This window comes from Saimiri boliviensis, chromosome 6, assembly GCF_048565385.1.
Source record: "Saimiri boliviensis isolate mSaiBol1 chromosome 6, mSaiBol1.pri, whole genome shotgun sequence".
In the NCBI taxonomy this organism is placed as follows: domain Eukaryota; kingdom Metazoa; phylum Chordata; class Mammalia; order Primates; family Cebidae; genus Saimiri; species Saimiri boliviensis.
This window is the reverse complement of record NC_133454.1, coordinates 43,725,494-43,737,849: the sequence shown is the minus strand read 5'-3', so window position 1 is coordinate 43,737,849 and position 12,356 is coordinate 43,725,494. Positions and strand designations below refer to the sequence as shown.

The 12,356-nt window shown below is 38.5% G+C and overlaps 1 protein-coding gene across 3 annotated transcripts in view; it reads right to left on the bottom strand.

Moving 5' to 3' along the window:
• Positions 1-12,356, bottom strand: part of CUL5 (cullin 5) — a 109,134-nt gene that overhangs the window by 84,296 nt on the left and 12,482 nt on the right. For 2 of the 3 annotated variants that reach the window (XM_074400521.1, XM_003923744.4), the window contains exon 2: positions 193-302. In XM_074400521.1, the coding sequence (XP_074256622.1) occupies positions 193-302 (110 nt within the window). Of the gene's footprint in view, positions 1-192; positions 303-11,940; positions 12,041-12,356 lie in introns of all 3 variants that reach the window. The other variant, XM_074400522.1, reaches the window with a different exon arrangement.

The window sequence follows — 12,356 nt, the reverse complement described above, 5'->3', positions numbered from 1 at the left end:
ATGTATGTTCAGTCCTGTGAGCCCTCTAGCAAATCATCATACCTGGGAGAGGTCTTGGAGACCCTCAACATAACTAGTAATACTTTTTATTAGGTAAACAGACCAATCCAGAGTTACACATTCCATCTGGGTATAGAAACACATCACCAAAATTTCCTGTATGTTAGCAAACAGAATTAGTGGGGTACTTACGAAAACAGATCGAACCACTGCTGTTTTGTAACAGATTCCTGGCGTAAAAGCTTCAAAACAATCGGGCGCATAAAATCCCATTTGTCTTCAAACTGAAGAGAACCCTTATTCTTGGGGAAAAAAAAAAAAAAGAGAAAGTTTAACTTTAATGCAGTTAAATAAAAAGTATCCTGTAATTTTCATAAGACAGCTAGAGAAATGAAGGGCTCAAATGTAAATGAACCAGTTTTCCATAATGGAATTCCTACAGGCTTAATCTGGTATTGAGGAATCACAGGAAGATAATCATAAAAGAGAAAAATTAATTGTACAAAAGTATGTAGTGAAGAATTTGGCCTTATCCAAAGAGACAGTCTGGTCCTTCCTCCCAACTTCTAGTAGGTAATCTCTGGATGCTTAGAAAGTTAGGTTTAGTAAGTGTGTCTTTGTCTGGGAGGCCTTCGGCCATTCTGGATAGGCTAACAATGTAATTCAGGGAGGGGACCGTCCATACCTGTATAATCCTAGGTGGAGGTTGACCAATCAGAAAGACGAACAATGTAACCTGAGATAGGGGTTTTGGGACATACAAGGTCAGTCAACACGGAGACCGAAATTATTCTTGTGAGCAATTAATCAGTCATGCCTATGTGAATAAGCTCCATAAAAACTCAACAGTAAAGGTTGGGTGAGCTTCCTTATTTGGTGGTACTCATGCATACTGTCACACACTGATGCCGGGAGAGAAATGTGTTTTGACGACATGAGGAGAAGGCAAGAGAAGCTCTGTATTTGGAACCCTCCTAAGCTCTGCCTTATCAGTCTCTTCCTTTCCGAATCCTTTCCCTATAACAAATCATAAATATGGGTACAACAGCTTTCACTAAATGCTGTGAGCCTTTCTAATGAATTATCAAACCTGAGCGTTTTGGAAATCTACCAAACTTACAGTTGGTGTCAGAAGTGAGAGTGGTCTTATGTGGAGACTGTATCATCTAATTTTGTAGTTGTCTTAAACTCCTCACAAAAAGTATACTGGAAATCTATATAAACTCTGAAAACTGAGGAGAAAAAAAACATAGAAAAATACCCATCTCCTTTTCTAATGCTAACAAAAAACCCTGACACTAAACTGTTGAGAACAGTGTAAGAAATGGAAACTCTAGGCCAATCTTACCAGGGAACAAAGATGCAAAAATCTAAGTAAGTATTATCAAATCAAACAAGTGGCATATCAAAACAATCATACCTCATAATCATATAGTTTATCTCTGGAATGTAAAAGTGGTACAACATTAGGAAAAAAAATAATCAATTACATTACCAAAAACAAAGGGAGAGAGAGAGATCCCATACGTGTTAGTCATTAGTACTCCTTTTCAAGTTAAGTGTGACCATGTGATTTTTTTTTTGTTTGCTTTTGAGACAGGGTCTTGCTCTGTCACGCATGGAAAGAACACAGAAGTCTTTTCTTGAGTGACATGGAGATAGAGAATGCCCTCTTAACAAGAGGATACTTTCTAACTTCAACTAAGTCTATTTCCACAAGCACTTTTGGTAATTTATAAAATTAAACATAGTGTAAGTCCTGCAATTAAAAATAAAAAAGGTACAAAGAACCAGAGTAGCGAGGTACTAGAGATAAATTAAATACTGGTTAGGCTCTGAAATCTCCTAATATTCTAATTGATATATTGGCTTATAAGCAATAGATATAGATAGATACAGATATAGTTAAATACCAGAAAATGTATTTGGTTCTCCTGTTTGATGGAACACATAATAAACTTTCCCCCACACTCAATTTTAAAAGGAATTTAATAACTGAATGTTTTCTATTAAACTTTTACAATAGATTCCAAAAATGATGCTCAAGCAGTTCTTTGACCTATTCTCTATTAAACTAAAGAGCATATCACTAAATCATAACTAAGTGGCAGGACACCAAATTCACTATCTACAAAAGAGAGTGCCTTAGAAATAAGCAAAAGATTCTTCCGACTATGAAGATTGATTTATATGTTTTCACTGACTGACTGAAGGCTGCCTCATCTCTATTAACTTGCTACAAAGTCTCTTGAATTCTTTCATTATTATTCAGAATAGCAAACAGGTTGGACTCAACAGTTGCTAACAGGTCTAGAATTCACTCATTCACTGGCTCTTTAGAGGACTTCAACATTTGCCATACCCCAGTCCCTCCATCCTTTACTCCTTACAGGACAACTAATCCCCTCACAGGCACTCTTTTCACATGAATGAGCCACAGGGAAGCCAACAGGGAGCTGGCAATGAGGGAATATCTGGGAAAAGAGTATTCTAGGCAGAGAAAGCAGAATTCAGAGAACATAAGGTAGAGGCATGCTTAATGTATTCAAGGCAAAGCAAAGCAAAGAAAGAGGAGAGAGCAGATAAGGTCATAGAAGTAACTTTGCTTACTGGATCTTACTGAGCTGGATCTTGTAGGACGCTGAAGGCCATTATAAAGACCGGTTTCTACTATAAGTGAGATGAAGAGCCATTAAAAGATTCTGAGGAAGAAGTATCATAATCTTATTTACATTTTAAAATCTCCCTCATTACTTGTTGAGAATACATTATAAGAGACAAGGTTCAAAACTGGGTATAGGATTAGAAAGCACTGATGGTGACTTGGACTGAGGTGATAGCAATGGAGGTAGAAGGTGTAAGAAGTGGTTCAATTTTTAGATACCCAAAAGGTGATACTAACAGGACTTCCTAACAGTAAGCATCTGAGATATGAGAAAATGAAGTAAAGCAAGGCTTTTGTCCAATAAGTGCAGCACTATCATCAACTAGAATAAAAGAAGATTTGACAGGCTTATGAAAAGTTTCTGAGACTGGTTTTAGATATATTACATTTAACATCTCTATTAGACATTCATGTGAAAATGTTGAATAGGAGTTCAATATGGAAATCTAGAATGTAAAGGTCTACTAGAAAATCAAAAACTGGAAGTCATTGGAATATAGATGGTTTTAAAACCTGTTGTTGGCCGGGCGCGGTGGCTCAAGCCTGTAATCCCAGCACTTTGGGAGGCCGAGGTGGGTGGATCACGAGGTCGAGAGATCGAGACCATCCTGGTCAACGTGGTGAAACCCCGTCTCTACTAAAAATACAAAAAATTAGCTGGACATGGTGGCGCGTGCCTGTAGTCCCAGCTACTCAGGAGGCTGAGGCAGAAGAATTGCTTGAACCCAGGAGGCGGAGGTTGCGGTGAGCCGAGATCGTGCCATTGCACTCCAGCCTGGGTAACAAGAGCGACACTCTGTCTCAAAAAAAAAAAAAAAAAAAAACCTGTTGTTGGATGAGATCATTGTGAGAGACAGACCCAAGTCTGAGGTCTCAGGTATCCAACATTAAGAGGCGGACAGAGGAGTAAGAACTAGCAAAGGAGACAGAAAAAGCATCCAGAGCATAGGTAGCAAGAAAACTAAAAGTATGGTATTCTGGACAAGTGAATAAAGTATATCAGAAAGCCAGAATAATTAATTTAACAAATGCTCCTGATAGATTACATAAAATAACCAATGAAACAGCAATATGGAAGTCACTGAAACTTTGTCAACAGTAGTTTTTGCAGAGTGGTAATGACAGCCAGATTTCAGTGAAATAAAGAGTGGAATTAAGAGAGAATGAGGAGCCAGGTGCAATGGTTCATGCCTGTAATCCCAGCACTTTGGGAGGCTGAGGCGGGGATCGATCACTTGAAGTCAGGAGTTCGAGACCAGCCTGACCTACATGGTGAAACCCTGGCTCTACTAAAAATACAAAAAATTAGCTGGGTGTGGTGGTGGGCCCTGGCAACCCCAGCTACTTGGGAGGCTGAGGCAGGAGAATCACTTGAACCTAGGAGGCGGAGGTTGCAGTGAGCCAAGATCATGCTACTGCACTCTAGCATGGGTGACAGTGAGACCCTATCTCAAAAAATAAGTAAGTAAATAAAAACAAAAACAAAGAAAAAATCTGGAAAGATGAGAGACACCTCTTCACAATTTTTCCTGTATAAGAGACCAAAGAAATGGCATGGTAACTGATAGGGTGAGAGTAATTTAAAAAATAATTTTTTAACGATAGGATAAATATAGTATGATTGTATGCTGACAGGAATGGTCCAGGATATAATGAAATGTTGATGATGTGGGGAATGGGAGAGAAACTGCTAGTGATTTAAACTGCACTGGCAGGCAAGAGGGAATGGGATCTAGTGCATATGGTGCATATGTGGAAGAAGTGACTACAGGCTAAGAGGAGGAGGCAAACGAATGTACATGCAGGTGCTGTTATGAGGGTAGATGCTGTATGACTCTGAGAAGTTCATATTTTATTGCTTTAATTTTCCAAGGATGTGGACATAAGGATAATGCCTGAGAAGATGGGGAAGGAAATGCTACAATGCTGACAGAAAACATGTGAAAAACACATCTAAGAAAGCGGAAGAGTAAGTGACTATGGAAGTGCAGTATGGCTGGGCTCATTGTGGTCATGGATTTAAGGTGAAAATAGCATAGTTGTGTTTTTCTCCAATGACATTCAGCTGCACAGGTACTGACACTGAAAAGTGAAGAGATGGATTTAAACAGGGTTGTACACTTTTCCCAAGCAGAACAAGACAGGAGCAAGGGAGTGAAAAGTGTATTGAAGTGAATGATTAGAATGACTGAGAAGAGAATTTATGTTGGGTAAGGGGGAGAAAATGGAATTCAAGATGAAAAGAGAAAGAGACTTCTGCTTCCAATCATGACAGAATAACAGGAACCAGATTTCCCCTCCTGCCTAAACAACTAGAAAGCCAAAGGCAGTGCAGGACAGTGCTTCCTGAGAAAAGAAAAACAAATGAGTTGAGTGCTACCAATGTCCAAACATACTGCCTAGAGAGTGTCTCCAGGCCTCATCACAAGGAGGGGAAACTCAAACAGCAGTTTCACTAAGTGACAGGGTTCGGAGTTTGAAAACGCTGAGGTGACTAGAATTCATGGCACAAAGGGAGCTCTGGATACCTACAGAGAAGGCCCCTCAAGCCTGTGACTGAGTACTAACCTGGGTACGAGAAAACTATGAGACGGGGGAAATAATCATTAGGAAGGAATGGGCAGAACAATAAGCAGAGTGCACACAAGGCTAGAAAAAGTTTGTGTTGCCACCAGCTAGAGTGGAAACACCCTTTAAAGTGCTCGGCATTTAGCAGAATCCACAAAAAGTTATTGAGTCTATAGTGGAGCCAAAGTAGCCCTACTCGGAGTGGTATTCTAGACACACTCTAACAAAACTAAAAGGTGAGCTTCAAAAGTATCAACTGATTCCAAGTTAACTAACTGCATCAGAGCCAAATCCAAAAGTATTTAGAGATAATTTTTAAATCAAGCCCCTAAAATATATACTCACAATGACACATACTCACAAGCGACATCCAGTTAAAAACCACCAAGCACACAAAGAAACAGGAAAATAAAACCAATCACCAAGAGAAATAAAAAAAACATCAAAAGAAGCTGACCCAGAAATGTCACAGACGTTACATTTAGTAAACAAGGACATTGAGTCAGCTATTACAGATATTCTATATGATCAAAAAGGTAGAGGAAAGCATGAACATCATAGAAATAAAATATTTTTTAAATGAGTGTCAGTTATCTATGCAATATCAAATGACCTAACCTACATATAATTGGAATCTTGAGGTGAAGGTCTAGTGAATATTTGAAGAAAAATGTAAAAATGTTTTCTAATTTGATGAAAACTATAAACCAGATATAAGACATTAAACAATAAGGTGGTAGAATCAATGAACTGAAGGCTCTAGTAGTGGAGGTAAACTGTTGGTATAAAAGCACTAGAGAGAGTCAGAAAGATAGGGAGGTACCAGGTAATCAAGTAGGATGACTGAAATTAAGATTATGGAAGGATAGAATTTAGCAAAAATTTCTCATTTCTATTGTCTTTCTTTAATCATTCTACTGCAAGATTTTCTACTATTTGTTTTCATTGCAAATATATGGGATTTCACTAATTGGGTACTATAAAGGCCAACAAATTTTGTACATGTGACATCTGTTGTACAAAAGACTTCTTTCTTTTGACTTTCCTTACATTTCTACAAATGGTTTGAATATCTGATATCTGTAAATAAATTTTAGTTGAGCATTTGTATCCTCTATTATTTAATTTCACAATAATCTTCAGTGTAGATGTGTAAATCACTGCATCACTGTGATTATTTTACTTTATAATATGACTGCTAATTATGTCTTAGGTACTGTACTGTTCCAAACAGTTTACAAGTATGAATTAATCTTTACAACTATCCTATATATTCAGTAATATTATTATTCCCTCCCCACTTTTTTTTTTTTTTGAGATAGGATTTTGCTCTGTTGCCCAGGCTAAAGTGCAGGGACATAATCATTGCTCACCGCAGGTTCAAAGTCTTGGCCTCAAGTGATCAAGCAATCCTCCTGCCTCAGCCTCCCAAACCGCTTGGATTACAGGCTTGGTCACTGTGCCTGGTCTATTCCCATTTTATGCACACTGTACAACCTGAGATTAAGTTAGATTATTTGTCTAAAATTACAGGCAATAAGTGGCAGAGCAGGAAATCAAATCCAAGCAGTTTAGCCCTGTTAAAGCCACATTTTTAACTACTCTGCTTCTTTCCTAGATAAGGAATTAATGGGCTTCTAATCCATGGGCCAGATCCAGCCCTTAGCTTAATTTTGTCAGGCTTATAGAGTAAATTGCACAGATCTATGATTATAAAAATTTAGTGACAATGATCTAGAAACCATACAGTGGAAACATCACTACATAAAAGACATTTCTTTTCAAACATGGTATAGGAGCAGGAGGAGGACAGTTTTCCAAGAAGGTAAATATCTCTTTCCACCAAAATAAAAAAATTCAGACCAACACTCCCTTCAAACTTTTAGGTTCATTATACAAAGGAAAAAAAATTCAAACAAATTCTAGCAATGCTTTTATTTTCTGAAACACAAACAAATAGTTTTCAGGAAAAAGCAAAAATAATAATACTGATAAAAGAGTTTAAATTTATTTTGGGGAGCTTCCTTGTCATTTATTTCATTTATTCATGGAACAAATATCTGAGACTGTACTGTGTGCATTGGGGCACATAAATGAAAAGTCCTCAAGCAACTCACATTCTAGTATACTGTTCCCTAAACTGTGGTGCATGGACTCTTAAAGGGTCCCAGGACATATTCTTTCTTTCTTTTTTTTCCTTTATCCAAACACCAAACACCAAGGATATATTCTTAAGACTCAATCTATAAGAGAATTTTAAAATTTTGTTTTTATTTTTAAAAATCTAACAAAATATTAATACAAGTAGAAATCTGAATTGTTCATATGACCTTAAAACCAAGCACTAACTGTAAAGGGAAAAAAATTGCTAGGTTGTACAATATTAAAATTAACTTTAGCTATTAAAAGTCACCATTAAGGCAGTAAAAAGACAACTCACAGAGTGAAGAAGATTTTTTTTTTTTTTTGAAATGGAGTTTTGCGCATTGCCCAGGCAGGAGTGCAATGGCATGACTGAGGCTTACTACAACCTCCACCTCCCTGGTTCAAGTGATTTTCCTGCCTCAGCCTCCCAAGTAGCTGGGATTATAGGCATATACCACCATGCCTGGCTAATTTTGTATTTTTAGTAGAGGTGAGATTTCACTATGTTGGTCAGGCTGGTGTCTAACTCCTGACCTCAGGTGATAAACGCACCTTTGCCTCCCAAAGTGCTAGGATTATAGGTGTGAGTCACTATGCCAGGCCAGGAAAGGTATTTCTAATACATATATTCAAGAAAGGCTCTCATGCAGAATACAGAAAGAACTAAAAAACAACTCAACTTTATAATTGTTTTTTTTTTTTTTTTTTAGAGATGGGGGTCTCGTTGTCACTCAGTGCAGTGGCACCATCATTGCTCACTGCAGCCTTGAACCACTGGCTCAGAGAAAGTTAGAAAATTTATATCTCAAAAGCACAGAGTTAAGGAAGGCTTCAGGCCTAAATACTGTACCATCATTTGACCGAACCAAGGAGAGAGGGTGCATTACAGAAGAATAACTTAATTTTTAAAAATATGTTTGGGTCCTGTTAATTACCTTAGGAAAAAAAAATTGTGTTTGGGGTGGAGGTAGGTGTTACCAGCCAGAAATAGGCTATATAGATCTTTCTAGAATGTATTATTGCTTAAAAATATGTGCACACCTCCCAGTGAAATTTAACAGTGCATTTTCAAGCAGTTAGTTTACCTATAACAAACCCATTTTACTAGGTCATGAGTAAAAGAGTAGATATATACAAACATAATCTATAAATTGTGCAAATATAACTGATTATATTAATGTGTACAAATATAATAATTGATAACATGTTAAAAAATAAGAATGCTTAAATCTAAGAATGTAAACAAAAAAAGAAAAATCCACTGGCTTGCAAAATGATTCAAATAGAATCATTTTTAATTAATTCACTTACTTTACAACAAAATAATACAAACGTTGACCTACTGGTTTGCCCTGAAAACACCCAGAAATCTCTACATAACGCATAGGACAAAACATACCCTGTCAAATTACAGAAGCAATATTATGGCAATATTTTAGTGATGTCAACTCTTGCATTTAAAAGGAAATAGTGGGACCTCATGCCTATAATCGCAGTACTTTGGGAGACCAAGGTGGGAGAATCACTTGAGGCCAGAATTTCAAGACTAGCCTGGGCATCATACCAAGACCCCATCTCTAAGAATAGATAGATGGATACATAGATAGATAGGCAGGTAGATAGGTAGATAGATAGGCAGGTAGGCAGGCAGGCAGGCGTGGTGGGGCACACCTGCAGTCCTAGCTACTCCAGAGGCTGAGGCAGGACAATTGTTTGAGCCAAGAGGTTCGAGGCTACAGTGAGTCAGGATCATGCCACTGCATCCCAGCCTGAAGGGAGACCCTATCTCTGAAAAAATAAATAAATAAATAACTAGGCATTGTGGCTCATGCCTGTTGGGTCAAAGCAGGAGAATCACTTGAGGCCAAGAGTTTGAGACCAGCCTGGGCAACATGGTGAGACCAATCTCTACAAAAATAAAAATAAAATAAAATATTAGCTGGGTGTGGTGGCACACACCAGTAGTCCCAACAGCTACTCAAGAGGCTAAGGCAAGAGCATCACTTAAGCCCAGGAATTCAAGGCTGCAGTGAGTGATGATCAGGCCACTGCACTCTAGCCTGAGTGACAGAGTGAGACCCTGTTTCCAAAAAATAAATAAATTTTTAAAATAAAACAAGGAAACAAATAATGTGTTATTATTGCTGTACATCTTGCTACATCTTCCTTATAACAAAGGTGTAAGAAAAGCTAAGGTGAAAAGACAAGCTGAAGGAAAAGCAAGAAATAATAGCATCCATAGAATTAAGGGCAATTTTTTTTATCACCTTACTTTTATATGTCCATAACATTTTGAACACCACACAACCAGTTTCGTTGTTTTAAGATTTGTAAATTAGCAGGGTGTGGTAGTGGGCACCTGTAATCTCAGCTACTCGGGAGGCTGAGGCAGAAAATTGCTTGAACCCAGGAGGCATAGGTTGCAGTGAGCCGATCACGCCACTGCACTCCAGCCTGGGCGAAAGAGCAAGACTTCATCTCAAAAAAAAAAAAAAAAAAAAAAAAGATTTGTATTTGTTCCCTCCTCAAAGTTCCCACCATACTGATTGGGGATCACAGCCATGCGTCACTTAATGATACTCTGAGGAATGCATCAGTAAGCAATTTCATCATTGTGTGAAATAACAGCATGTACTTACACAAATCCAGTTGTAGAGCCTACTACACACTTAGGTTATACGGTATAGTCTGTTATCCTAGGCTACCAACCTATACAGCATGTAACTGAACCTGGAGGCAATTACAACAAAATAGTAAGCATTTCTGTATCTAAACGTAGAAAAGGTAGAGTAAAAATACAGTATGAAAGATAAAACAGTACACCTAAATAGGGCACTCACCATGAATGGAGTCTGTAGGACTGGAAGATGCCCTAAGTGAGTCAGTAAGTGAGTGGTGAATAAATGTGAAGGCCTAGGACATCACCGTATATTACTATACACTTTATATACACTTAGGCTATGCTAAATCATACAAAAATACTTTTCTTCAATAATAAATTAAGTTTACTCTAACTTTTTTTACTTTAAACCCCTTTCCTTTTTCTGGAAAACTTTTGGACTTTTTTGTACTAACATTTAGCCTGAAACACAAACACATGGCTAGGCACGGTGGCTCAGGCCTCTAATCCTACCCCTTTGGGAGGCTGAGGCACAACAATCACTTGAGCTCAGGATTTTGGGACCAGCCTAGGCAACATGGTGAGATCCCATCTTAATTTTAAACAAACAACAACAACAAAAAACCCCACAAACACATTATACAGCTTCACAAACACATTTACTTTCTTTATATCCTTATTCTATAAACTTTCTTTCTTACTAAAAAAAGGGTTTTTTTATTTTTAAACTTTTTCATTAAAAACTAAGACAAACAGCTGGGCACGGTGGCTCACGCCTGTAGTCCCAACACTTTGGGAGGCCAAGGCAGGCGGATCACGAGGTCAGGAGATCAAGACCACCCGGGCTAACATGGTGAAATCCCGTCTCTACTAAAAATACAAAAAATTAGCCAGGCGTGGTGGCACAAGCCTGTAATCCCAGCTACTCGGGAGGCTAAGGTAGAAGAATTGCTTGAACCTGGGAGGCAGAGGTTGTGGTGAGTGGAGATTGTGCCATTGCACTCCAGACTCCAGCCTGAGAGTGAAAGTCTGTCTCAAAAAAATAAATAAAAACTAAGATAAACATACACACTAGCAAAGTCCTACACAGGGTCAGGGTCATCAGCATTACTGTCTTCAACCTTCACATCTTGTTCCACTGGAAAGTCTTCAGGTACACTAACCTGAATGGAGCTGTCATCTCCTATGATCACAAAGCCTTCTTCTGGAATGCCTCCTAAAGGTCCTGAGGCTATTTGAGAGTCAACTTTTAAATTTATTAGAAGGTGTACACTCTAAAATAACAATAAAAAGTGTATAACAGTAAATGCAATGCTACAGTTTGGATGTTTGTCCACCAAGCTTCAAGTTGAAATTTGATCCCAAATGTTGGAGGCGAGCCTAAGGAAAGGTGTAGGGTCATGGTGGTGGATTCCTCATGAATAGATTAATGCCAGTGGGGGTGGGGGCGGGGTGGTGAGCAGGGAGTGAGTTCTCTGTTAGTTCCCCAAGAGCTGGTTGTTAAAAAGAGTCTGGTACCTCTCACCACTCTCTTGCTTCCTTTCTTGCCATGTGATCTCTACACACACAGGCTTCCCTTCACCTTCTGTCATGAATAGAAGCAGGCTGAGGATCTCACCAGTCTACAGAACTGTGGGCCAAATAAACCTTTTCTTCATAAATTACCCTGTCTCCTCTTCCCTTGCCTAACGCAGCCATGGCTTGTGGTCCCAAGAAGCATCTGAAGTGGGTAGCAGCGCCAAAGCATTGGATGCTGGATAAATTGACCAGTGTGTTTGCTCCATGACCATTCACTGGTCCCCACAAGTTGAGAGAGTGTCTCCCTCTCATCATTTTCCTAAGGAATAGACTTAAGTATACCCTGATAGGAGATAAAGTAAAGAAGATTCGCATGCAGCAGTTCATTAAGATCAATGGCAAGGTCCAAAGTGATATAACCTACCCTGCTGGATTCATGGATATCATCAGCACTGGTAAGACGGGAGAGAATTTCTGTCTGATCTATGACACCAAGAGTCGCTTTGCTGTACAGCACATTACATCTGAGGAGGCCAAGTACAAGTTGTGCAAAGTGAGAAAAACTTCTGTGGGCACAAAGGGAATCCTTCTTCTGTTAACTCAAAATAACATCCACTACCCTGATCCCCTCATTAAGAAAAAAAATAAATAAATAAAAAATAAAAAAGACCACTATTACATATGTGGTCCATTGTTGACCAAAACATCATTACACAGTAAATTACTGTATAACCAGTTAATGGCACACTAATCAAAGGAAGTCAGTTGGCATATTTTAGATAGTTCATGTAAATTATGAGGTTAGCTATTTGAATGTGTGGGTTCCCTTACTGTTTATGA